This window comes from Lynx canadensis, chromosome C1, assembly GCF_007474595.2.
Source record: "Lynx canadensis isolate LIC74 chromosome C1, mLynCan4.pri.v2, whole genome shotgun sequence".
Lineage (NCBI taxonomy): Eukaryota > Metazoa > Chordata > Mammalia > Carnivora > Felidae > Lynx > Lynx canadensis.
Genome location: NC_044310.1, coordinates 212,977,783 through 212,989,907, shown reverse-complemented (window position 1 = coordinate 212,989,907; position 12,125 = coordinate 212,977,783). Strand labels below are relative to the sequence as shown.

The 12,125-nt window shown below is 45.0% G+C and overlaps 1 protein-coding gene and 3 non-coding genes across 4 annotated transcripts; all 4 read left to right on the top strand.

The window, feature by feature from the left end:
- The first annotated feature begins 2,472 nt into the window (after positions 1-2,472).
- Positions 2,473-11,820, top strand: NCL (nucleolin). The gene is made up of 14 exons (XM_030325031.2): positions 2,473-2,677; positions 3,729-3,845; positions 5,143-5,626; positions 6,008-6,214; positions 6,338-6,424; positions 6,620-6,761; positions 7,467-7,591; positions 8,193-8,316; positions 8,807-8,964; positions 9,438-9,561; positions 9,739-9,872; positions 10,436-10,562; positions 10,929-11,152; positions 11,332-11,820. Exons 1-14 carry the CDS (start codon positions 2,660-2,662, stop codon positions 11,406-11,408), a joined length of 2,148 nt encoding a protein of 715 aa, XP_030180891.1. The 5' UTR covers positions 2,473-2,659; the 3' UTR covers positions 11,409-11,820.
- LOC115522628 lies at positions 6,469-6,537 on the top strand. Its single transcript, XR_003971514.1, has one exon. It is a non-coding gene; the product is annotated as a small nucleolar RNA SNORD82 (small nucleolar RNA).
- Positions 9,992-10,072, top strand: LOC115522637. Its single transcript, XR_003971522.1, has one exon. It is a non-coding gene; the product is annotated as a small nucleolar RNA SNORD20 (small nucleolar RNA).
- LOC115522614 lies at positions 10,615-10,746 on the top strand. The gene has a single exon (XR_003971502.1). It is a non-coding gene; the product is annotated as a small nucleolar RNA SNORA75 (small nucleolar RNA).
- Positions 11,821-12,125: the final 305 nt, after the last annotated feature.

The following is a 12,125-nucleotide window of genomic DNA, read 5'->3' as shown; positions in this document are numbered from 1 at the left end:
GCATCTCACTTAATACACATTATGACCCAAGAGGCTGGTACTGTTATTATCCCCATTTCATAGATAAAGCACCTGGGATGGCAGAGTAGGGTCCCAGCTGCTCTACTTACTAGCTGTGTGACCCTGGACAAGTTAATTTACCTCTCTATGCCCTAGTTCTGTAAAACAGAGACACCTTTCTTGTAAAAGTAAATGAATCAATATGCAAAGAACTGGAATAGTGTTTGGAGCTCGGGGAACATTATATAAATACTAAGCATTACTATTTTTCTATCCCAGACTGATTCCAAAGCAAGGCACTTGAACACTAAACAACACTGAATCGTCCCATTACTTCTTTTACCTGAATCATTCACTCATTCACTTAGCAAATAATTTTCACCTCTACTGTGTCTGGCAATGCTTTAGGTGCCAGGAATACAGCAGACAACAAAGTCTATGTTCTCATGGCCAGGGAGGGAGCAAACAGACAATTAACGGACAAGAAAAATGCCAGTAATAAGTACTTGCAGATGACTCAATTAGGGGGATGTGATAGGGAGTCCCCAAGTGATACCTTTCATTGGAGGGTCAAGGATGATCACCTCTTAAGAGGTGATATAAACTGAGATCTGAATGACAAGAAGCCAGCCACACCAATAGTTGTAGAATATTGTCACTTGATCATGCTCACCTCTCATCTCTCTAGGCTCTTCCTATGAGTACCCTAATCTTGCTCTGTGCCAAACTGCTTGAAAACACCAGAGTCTTCTTATTCCACCATGTCTGGGCCCATGCTGTTCTTTTTGTCCCCCATAACCCAGTAAGTGTCCCCTTGGTCCCCATCCCAGAGTTCAAAATATGAACTTCCTCAGGGGGTCTCCATAGGTCAGAAAAGCAGGGTGCTGACCCCAGAACTGGCCCCAACCTCCTCCCTAATCAGAGCCCCAGTGGCTAGCTGTGGGTTTCCTACACACTCAGTCCCAGGAGTATGCTAGTTAAGCACTGCAAAATAACTTGATTGCTCCCTAAGAATCCCCATGGGCCCTTGTTAAAATACAAAATCCTGGTCCCCAATTCAAACCTCTTTAATTAGAATCTCCAGAGGCAACTCTGGACATCAGTTCAATTGTGGAAATATCATCATAGCTGAAGGTATCCTGGTTTTGCAGAAACGTTTATTTATTTTTATTAAAAAAATTTTTTTTAGTGTTTATTTATTTGAGGGGGGAAGGGCGGAGAGAGAGAGAGAGACGGAGAGACAGAATCTGAAGCAGGATCCAGGCTCGGAGGTGTCAGCACAGAACCCGATGTGGGGCTAGAACCCATGAACCGTGAGATCATGACCTGAGCCTGAGCAGAAGTTGGAAGCTTAACCGAATGAGCCACCCAGGCAACCCTGCAGAGACATTTAGATACCAGATGCCCAGGATATATCCTAGGCAGGCTCTATACTGAAGGAAGTGCTCTGGGTCAAGTTTGGCACCAACTAAATTTGCCCACAGTGACCCATCAGAACTGGCAAAAGCACCACCCAAAGAACCTCCGGTGCCTTTCCTTGCCTCTTTTGACTAACTCCTGGACCATTTGGTGAGACTGACTTCTAAGTCACATTTTAATTTATGTTTTAGTCCCAAATAACAAAAAGGGGAACTTGTGAGTGGTCAAAGGGTTGGCCTGTGGTTGGCCTCACCAAGTTCCTCTCCCCACCCCAGTTATAATGCCCGGTGACCACCAGAAAGTTACCTCTCCGGTCTTGTTCCTCGTTGGCAGAAATACCCAGCTCATGAGGCTACTTGACACTAAATGTAATGTTTGTGCACTGTTCACAGACATAGGCGACTGTCTTTTATTAACAGCTCTTAGGAGGCAGCTTCAGGCACGTGGCCTGGGAGAGAGTCACCTGCAGACGGGGATTTTCTGGCTCGGGTTCATTGGCGGGCCAGGCTGAAGTGCGCCTCCTACGCGGGCGCTGTGAACCTGGCGGTCCCTTTATTTCGGGAGGTCTCGGGCTCATCAGCAGGGAAATGGGGACGAACTACTCTCTCCACGGCCGCCGGGCGGCTCAGCGTGGAGAGCGGGCTGCAGCCGCTCGTGGGGCCGCCCAAGATCTCCACGGACCCCTCCCTCCCCCGAGTAGACAGGACACCGACACGGTCAGATACCTGAGACTACCCATATGCAGCCCCCCGCCTCTCGGGAACTAGCGGCGCCAAAAGCGTCAGTCCCACGGCGCAAGCGCCGCGAGCGCGGGCCGCGAAGAGGCTCTTCAGGAACCGCGCGCCTACCACCCAATCAGAGCCGGCCTTGCACAAAGCGAATCCCGCCCCCAGGGCGCCGCCACCGAATCCCCTCCCCCTCCCGTGCCCGCCTAGGCCCGCCCACTCCTGCCTGCGCCCCGCCTCGCGCCGTTCTTGGGTAGAGGCTCGCGATTGGTCCATAGGATGGACGCAACCTCTGGTTGGCCAAGACGGAGTCACGAGGACGCCGTCGTCGCCTTTCCAGAGGCGATTACTGGGCAGGCTCAGTCTTTCGCCTCAGTCTCGAGCTCTAGCTGGCCGCCAAGCATACGTGCTCCGGGATATTCTGTACCAGCGGCCGCCATCGCCGTTGCTTGGGTTCCTCTGGACTCGTCTGCGCCACTCGCCCGCCACACACTCCGCCGGCATACGCCGCCATCATGGTGAAGCTCGCAAAAGTAAGAAGCCTGCTTGCGCAAGCATGGACGTCGAGGCCTGCTTTCTGAGGAGGGCGCGCGCGGCGCCGCGAGGAGGAGGGCCTGCGCGCCGTCCCGGGCGCGTTCGAGGGCGCCATGCTGCGGGAAATCTCGCGTGGTTAGCGGGGAGGTCTCGCGTTTTTTGGCTAATCGGTGGCGAGGTGAAGGGCTTCGGCAGGTTCCGCGGGTGGTTGTGGTGGGGCGGAAAGACTTCGAGACTGAGTGGGGAGGGGGCGCCGGGCCTTGGGGTGGAGGGATGATGCCAAACTCCTGCGACGGGCCGAAGCGGGGCCCCGCCTCCTGACGCACGTGCCCCAGCGCGCGGCCCGCCACGTGGGCCGCGCCGCGTGTGTCCCGGCGTCTGCGGAGGGGACCTGGCCGTGAGTTGGGGAGAGGCGGGACTGCTTTAAACGGAGGGCCTGCGGCCTACGGGATGTCGGCTCCGGCCAGACGGGCGGGCACGAGGTGGGCTCCAGGAGGAGGCCCTGCCTCGTGCTTTTTATGCTGTGCTGCGCGCACATGGTGACCTGCGCGGTATCTTCACGTGGCTCCGCCGGGTCTGGAAGGGGCGGGGTTTCCACGGGAAAGAACTTCGGAAGAGCGAAGGTTGTAAGGGCTAGCGTGGTTTTTTGAAAAGTTGGCTTAAAGACCCTCACCACCCCGAATTTGGATTCAGGCGAGAGTGTAGGTTGTGGTGCCAGAATTAACCAAAGGCTTTTTTAAGGTAGTTCCCCCCACGCGGTAAAGAGCTATGGGTTGTTGGCCGTTAAAATGGACCAGTTGTCTGTACTGTTAAAACCATTCGTGATGTTTGTAAATCACAGGAAAAATGGGGGAGCGGGGCTCAAGAGTCTTACCGCTTTAACGTTGACCTCAGTACTAGTTTACCTAGTAGTTCACGTGTCAGTATTTTTATCCAGCAGTCTGAAAAGCGGATTTAAAAAAAGGAGGTGGCTTACTACGCTTAAGAATGATGGGAAAATATGAATGGTCTGAGATGTTGGAGGTGTGATGTGCTAATTGTTTGTTTTAGGCTGGTAAAAATCAAAGTGACCCCAAGAAAATGGCTCCTCCCCCTAAGGAGGTAGAAGAAGACAGTGAAGATGAGGAAATGTCAGAAGATGAAGATGATGATAGCAGTGGAGAAGAGGTAATTATATATAGCTTCACGCCGAGTTGTGTTAAACTACGAAACGGAGAGTTAAAACAGGTGGTATCAAATGTCTGAAAATACTGGCAAAAATAAGATTATATTCATTCATCCATGGTCTGCGGAGATTGTTTCCCAAGCTCTTCATTGGCATGTTGAGATACAGGGTAAGTATTTGAATGAATTTGACGGAAAAGATTTAGAGTCTCCTTTTCCTGTGCTCTCTGTAGGGCTTGGTGCCATATGTTGTATTAAATCGTGACATTTTTCTAGTTTTAGTGTGTTAGGCCAACACACTAGATGAATAAACAGCCTGGACTGTTAAGTGTCTAGTAAGTGGCATTGCTGAGCATTGTTTTCAGGTCTCGGTTAGCCTTACCAGATCCTTTCCTAGCCTCCAAGGAGGATTGATTATGAGCTGTGTGATACTAGTTACTGTTAACCTCTTGGTGTGGGTTGAGGGTGGCCACCTCTCTGTATTAACCTGGTAACATGCCTGGCTACTGTTTGCTCACTGTAAAGACCACTAATCCCTATATTTTTGCCTAGATTTGTTGAGGATTTGATAAAGGTTTTACTGTTAATTCATTACCTGATGAAACTAGCAGCAAAAAGTGGCTTTGGGTGTAAAATTAAGGTAGACGAATGGAAGTTTTTATCAAGCTTAAGATGCTCACTCTTTATTAATTTTGCAAGGGTTGACTGTCCAGTCTATTTGTTACTCGTTTTATTTTCTAGTTCTTAGAATGAGCTTTTTATACCAGCACCCACTGTAAGAATCCTAAATGGTTAAGTAGTACTTAACAAGTAGAGCTTTCTGCGTGCAAGACTTCTAATAGATATGCCAACTCATAATCTCTCTAACAGTATGAGAGGTTGATGTTATTATCCTTTACAGATGAGGAAAAAAAAGTTGAGGCTTAAAAGTTATTTTAAGCTTTTCCTAAGGCTGTTAAAGTGGCAGGTAGGATCCAAACTGACTGTTGTCAGAGTCCATATTAAGCTGTGCCACTTTAAATGCAGTTAGAATGTATGAAGTACAGGAATTCAGAGGTATTTTAACTGTTAAGAGCAGTTTCTTATGCTTCAGTATTGTATTTTATCTGAAGAAGAAGGCTGTGACTTCAGGCACATGGGAGGACCCAACGTCATGGCCCTGTAGTTTAACACACTAACATACATCTAATGCGTGTGGTCTTGAGCCAGAACCAGTGTGAGAATTTAGTACTTGCTCATGGGACCAAGGCACTCTTCGGGATTGGAAACAGATTTATGTTTGGCTTTATTTATTCTTCAGGTTATCATTCCTCAGAAAAAAGGCAAGAAGGCTGCCGCAACTCCAGCAAAGAAGGTGATGGTTTCCCCAACAAAAAAGGTTGCAGTCGCCACACCAGCCAAGAAAGCAGTTGTCACCCCTGGCAAAAAGGCAGCAGCCACACCAGCCAAAAAAGCCGTTGCACCAGCCAAAGCAGTAGCAACACCTGGCAAGAAGGGAGCCACCCCGGGCAAGGCATTGGTAGCAACTCCTGGTAAGAAAGGAGCAGCCACCCCAGCCAAGGGAGCAAAGAATGGGAAGAATGCCAAGAAGGAAGACAGTGATGAGGAAGATGACGAGGACAGTGAAGAGGAGGATGAGGAAGAGGAGGATGAAGAGGAGGATGAGTTTGAGCCGGCAGTGATGAAAGCCGCCGCTGCTGCCCCTGCCTCAGATGATGAGGACGACGACGACGAGGAGGAAGATGATGAGGATGAGGAAGAGGATGAGGATGAGGATGACGATGGTAAGGAGTTCTTTTGTTTCCGGACTAGTTTTTAGAAGGTACATTAGAGGTGAGGTTTTGGCAGTAATGCTACACATTCCAGGACGGTCTAGGAGTTAGATGAAAATCCTCCCAGGGATTTTCTGGGCTGTCTGTGGTACAGAAGTCTTAAGTCACCCAAAACGATTGCCTGCCCCTGAGAAAATGTTTAAAATGGCCTATTTTGTGGGTATTTTTCATAAGGTGGGATTTGCTTCCAACAGATCTGTTCACTCCTTTCTGTAACTGCTAAGCACGGTGGCGTTGATAGGATTGCATTTCTTTTCCTTTAGATTTTCCAAGAACTAAAGTTGGTTTGGGGAGAATTCTCTTGAGTTTTTGAGTAAGTTGCATCTCTTTCAGATTCTGAAGAAGAAGCTATGGAGACCACACCAGCCAAAGGAAAGAAAATCCCTGCAAAAGCCGTTCCTGTGAAGGCCAAGAGTGCAGCTGAAGATGAAGATGAGGAGGAGGATGATGAGGATGAAGATGAGGAGGATGATGAGGAAGAGGAGGATGATGATGAGGAAGAAGAGGAGGAGGAGGAGGAGGAAGAAGAAGAAGAAGAAGGTAATCAAGTTAGATTCTGAAGTACAGTGATAAAAATTATAGAGGTTACTTGGGGGGAAGAAAAGGCACTTCAATATGTGTGACTACTCACTGGTAACAGAGTGTTGAAAATCTTGTGTACAGAGCCTGTTAAAGAAGCACCTGGAAAGCGAAAGAAGGAAATGGCCAAACAGAAAGCGGCTCCTGAAGCCAAGAAACAGAAAGTAGAAGGTAACTTGCAGAATGGGGGGTAGGGGAAGGGTGTGGCACCTGATCGCACAAGTGATGAACAGCAGAGGGACTTAATACTGAAGCCTGATGTGATATTGTGATGTCTGATGTGCTCTGTGTAGAAATTTCACACTGGAAATTTAAGTTCATGCCATACTTTATAAATAGACTAATTTGAATTCCTGTTTTGTACAGGTACAGAACCAACTACATCATTCAATCTTTTTGTTGGAAACCTGAATTTCAGCAAATCTGCTCCTGAATTAAAAACAGGCATTAGTGACATTTTTGCTAAAAATGATCTTGCTGTTGTGGATGTCAGAATTGGTGTGTCTAGGTGAGTATGGAGGAATTCTGCACATTACTCCTAGATTTGCAAGTTTTCAGATATTAGACATTAATGAGTTAAGTTACTAGATTATCAAAACGTACAATCCCAAATTGAAGTTTCTAAGATCTCCCTTACATTTTGTTACAGCGTTAATTTTTAGTAAGTTACAAGATTTGAATCTTAGGTTTCTAGAAAGATCTGAAACTAGTGGATTTGAAGAGATATAATGGTTCTAACTTCCATTTATTTTGAGAGAGAGCACAAGTGGGGGAGGGGCAGCAAGAGAGGGAGAGAGAGAATCCCAAGCAGGCTCTGAGCTGCCAGCACAGAGCCCAGTGTGGGGTTTGAGCATAGGAAACTGTGAGATCATGGCCTGAGCCGAAACCAAGAGTCAGACGCTTAACCAACTGAGCCCCCCAGGAGCCCCTAAACCAGGTTCTTTTGATTGTTGTTAGTATCAGTTGTTAGGAGCAGTATGGCTAATACCTCAAAGGTGAACTTGCATCAGTTCCCTGATACCTTGCTCTATAGCAGCAGTTTAATAGAGCCTTGACTTCTGTTAAGACCATAGGTTTTTCTTTGCTTAATTTTTGTTTGCATCATCACATCGTCACATTTTGCTTGCCCGGAAGGGATTGTTGTAGTCATGTTTTCATGGGGATTTTTCCCCCCCATTTGTAATTTTGCATTTTTCATCTTACTGTCTTAAAGGAAGTTTGGCTATGTGGATTTTGAATCTGCTGAAGATCTGGAAAAAGCTTTGGAACTCACTGGTTTAAAAGTCTTTGGCAATGAAATTAAACTAGAAAAACCAAAGGGAAAAGACAGTAAGAAAGGTATGTAAGACTGGGTAATTGTGATAACTGACTTCTAACTTCTTAATGGTTATATATCTAGTCGGGAGCTAGTTGGCCAGGGTAAATAGTTTAACTTTTATTGGTTTCCTTATAATGTGAGGGTTTAAATGAGTTCAAGTGATAAATGTACTGCTTGCCGGTTTTCTGAATTCCCGAGCAAGACTACACTTCTTTAAAAAAGAATTGGTTAATAGGGGTCTTTCCTCAATAGAATTAGATTAGATCCTAACTACTCTTTTTGTATTCTTTATTTTTTCTCTCTTTGTTAGTCATGTTTCAAAATGTATGTTCGTAATCTTAATTCAAAAAGTATTTAGCACCTGTTTTAGTTTGAGCACTGCTGTGAGTATCCAACACGCAATTTGATTTCACTGGTGACAGCAGCTTGTGTTTTGCAGATTTGCTGCATCTCTATACTTCCGTGCCGTGTATAAGTGGGTGTACGTATATGTACATGCCTTGTGTATTGTAGGATCTCAAATTATTTGTTGAACAGAACTTTTCCATTAGTTCTTCGGGGAGGGGAGAGTACGTCTTTCAAGCAATACACTTCATTTGTTTGTTTTTTTTTTTAACCTAGATCGAGACGCAAGAACACTTTTGGCTAAAAATCTGCCTTACAAAGTTACTCAGGATGAATTAAAAGAAGTATTTGAAGATGCTGTGGAAATCAGATTAGTCAGCAAGGATGGAAAGAGTAAAGGGTATGTTTTGTGTGTAAGGAGTGTCGACTTCCATTAAAATTAATGTACTTCTGATTTTATAAAAGAAATTTTGATCTCACTTTCCTGGGTGTGTGATTGGTGCAAACTAATCTTTAACCAGTGCCTTAACTTCCTACCTGGGCAGTGGGAAAACATACTTTAGGGTCATTGTAAGACTCCAAATATATACAAAGTATTGAGAAATGTACCTAGCTTTGTAAGTAATAGCAGTTGTGCAGTGAGATGGGGTTACCATGAACAAGTTTTCTAGGTGTGCTTGGCAACCTTCTGTAGTCGAAGGAAAATTTTAATGGACAAGTGAAACATGGCAGGAAACCAGAACATTTCAGTTCTTTAAGAACATTTTTACTGTACTCATTTGAAACAAGGTTCTGTTGGTGAGATTAGAACATTTGTGTTAACATGGTTGTTTTTTTTTTTAAATCTGTGTTTTAAAGTTCTTAATGTCTTTTTTTTTCTACTGTTGCAGGATTGCTTATATTGAATTTAAGACAGAAGCTGATGCAGAAAAAACCTTGGAAGAAAAGCAGGGAACAGAGATAGATGGGCGATCTATTTCCCTGTACTATACTGGAGAGAAGGGTCAAAATCAAGACTATAGAGGTGGAAAGAATAGCACTTGGAGTGGTAAGAATTTACAGAATTCCAGGATTGATGGAGGGACATCTTTGCATTTTTACTGTTTTTTTTTTTTTTTAAGTTCACTACTAAATTAGATATAGCTCTAGATCGGTCAAGTTCTGTACCTCTATCATAGTAATTCAGTGTCTTGAGTGAGGTGTATGAAGTCGTTTTGCATTGGAACATAGACAGATCTCCCTGTGTGTTTGACCCTTTAAAGGACTTTGATGATATGCGCCTTTAAATTAGAATATTTGTTCTAGGAACATGTAAACAAATAGCTTTTACATATTTAGGTAATAGGAATATAATAGTGCATGGTAAGTACTCAGTATGAGTAACAAGTGGAAGTCCACCTGCATGTCCATTGACATGTTAACTCTTCCCAGTCATAGAAGTTCTCAAATAAAGTATAGCTGTGACTGAACTTAGGAACCATTGTTTCAGAGTCTTCATTTGGCTTTTTTTTTTCTTTGTAGGTGAATCAAAAACTCTGGTTTTAAGCAATCTCTCCTACAATGCAACAGAAGAAACTCTTCAAGAAGTATTTGAGAAGGCGACTTTTATTAAAGTGCCCCAGAACCAAAATGGCAAATCTAAAGGGTAAAATAATTAGTATGGTTAGGATATTAATTATGGGCTTTAAGAGGCTGAATCATTTTAGCTCACAAATTGGGTATAAAGAGCATCATTTAAGTATCTCTTTGGTGGCATGAGATGTCTGCAGCCCAGCAACTATGTGCTTGGTAACTAACTCTAAGTATTGATGATTATTCTCAGGTATGCATTTATAGAATTTGCTTCATTTGAAGATGCTAAAGAAGCTTTAAATTCCTGTAATAAAAGGGAAATTGAGGGCAGAGCAATCAGGCTGGAGTTGCAAGGACCCAGGGGATCACCTAATGCAAGAAGCCGTAAGTTACGTTTAACATGGTGTTATGTTGAGGGTCGGCACTCCTCGGTGCTATGCTGTATCATTGTCCAGTTTAGAGGTGAACGTTTGTGTTTCCTGTTGCTGCTGAGTGAAGGATACTGGATATGATGATTGATTATCTGAGAACATAACTGATGAAATCCCAAGAAAATTCCTCTAGATAGTCAAGTTCTGATCCAGTGAGGTCTTCTAGCAGCACATTCGCCCACAGTTACTGCCCTATGTGGTGATTGTAACAGCTGCCAGCTTGTTTAGGGATTGCTGTCTTTGCATTGCTTCTCCTTCTTTCCATAAAGGATCTGAGACAGGACCTCAGCTGCTCTGGTGATCAGTATAAACTTGAGATGATTGATCTATGCCTTTTGCTTTGAGCACTAGTTTGCTAAGTTGCTTTTATGTGCCTTTTTTCCAGAGATTTTTAAGTGAAAGGCTAGCTTCTGCTAAGCCGAGCATTCTTGGCCAGTAGTCCCATACTGGACATTATTAAAAGCTACCATCTGGTTATTGTGGCTTTAGGTAAAATGTGCAATTCTTCTTCCGTAGAGCCGTCCAAAACCTTGTTTGTCAAAGGTCTGTCTGAGGATACCACAGAAGAAACATTAAAGGAATCGTTCGACGGCTCTGTTCGGGCAAGGATAGTCACTGACCGGGAGACTGGGTCCTCCAAAGGGTAAGATGAAAGGAAATACTTGTCCACGCAGCGGAGACCTCCTTTCTAGTATACCTTCTCACTGAGCTCCTTTCTGTCGATTGGTGGCAGTTTATGGATTCGCACGAGAAGAAGAGACAATTCACAGTTAGCATTATTTTGCCCTCTGTCTTCACAGAGGTGTATTCTGATCTGTGAGACATTTCTGGGGGTCGATAAAATGAGTTTCAGCCTTCCACAAGGAAGCCTTTCACTCTGTCACTTGGGGTCTTTCCTCCACTGAGCAAATCTACTTCCTGTGGAATCACTGTCCCAACATGTGAGGTTAATCTTGGCACTTGCAGTATGTGTTCTTTCTGTAACGAGTAGTCTCATTTGGCATTTCAGGTTTGGTTTTGTAGACTTCAACAGTGAGGAAGATGCCAAAGCTGCCAAGGAGGCCATGGAAGATGGTGAAATTGATGGAAACAAAGTTACTTTGGACTGGGCCAAACCGAAGGGTGAAGGTGGCTTTGGAGGTCGCGGTGGAGGCAGAGGTGGCTTTGGAGGCCGAGGTGGTGGCAGAGGAGGCCGAGGTGGATTTGGTGGCAGAGGCCGGGGAGGCTTTGGAGGTAAGGAGGCTGGGGCTTCCTCTGTGTGTGCACTGGACACTGGCACGTGTCCTTCACAATGTGTCCAGAGCCCAGGGCAGGGTTCCTGCATCAACCTCCAGGTTGTCACTGATCACTGTGGGGAGGGGAGGACTCCTGGCTGCTTTGTACTCATTCTTCAATGTCTTGGCTTCCTATAGGGCGAGGAGGCTTCCGAGGAGGCAGAGGAGGAGGGGGAGACCACAAGCCACAAGGAAAGAAGACGAAGTTTGAATAGTTTCTTCCATCCCTCTGTCTTTACCCTCTTCTGTTTGAAAGAAAAGGACTCTGGGGTTTTTACTCTGTTACCTGATCAATGACAGAGCCTTCTGAGGACATTCCAAGACAGTATACAGTCCTGTGGTCTACTTGGAAGTTCGTATAGATAACATTTCAAGGGAGATACCCTGTTGGTTTTGACTGGATATTCATATAAACTTTTTAAAGAGATGAGTGATAGAGCTAATCCTTATCTGTAAGTTTTGAATTTATATTGTTTCTTCCCATGTACAAAACCATTTTTTTCCTACGAATAGTTTTGTTTTTGTTTTTTTTGCGTTGGGGGGGGTGTAAAGGAAAGCAGAATGTTTTATCATGATTTTTGCTTCAGCAACTTTGGGACAAATTAAAAGTCCTAAACTCTGGTGCCAGACTTGTACTTCCTAGAGTGTCTCCTGGAATACCACTGCAGGTGGAGCGTGGCAGAGCCAGCTCTGTGGCTCCAGGTCACCCCACCCCACCTCACCCCCTGCCATGGAAATGCTTGTTACATTGGGTTCAAGTATCCTGGCTACAAGTTTTGGTGAGATGGTTGGTAAAGTGACTTGAAAGGCTTATTGGAAATCTGCTGTGGCTTATCCTGTTTGTTGCAGGCCTGAGGATCAGGTGTTCTGAAGAAGTACTCTGGAGAGGGGCTAGGAGCACATTGGTCAGGCCTCCTGAAACCTGCAGCTGA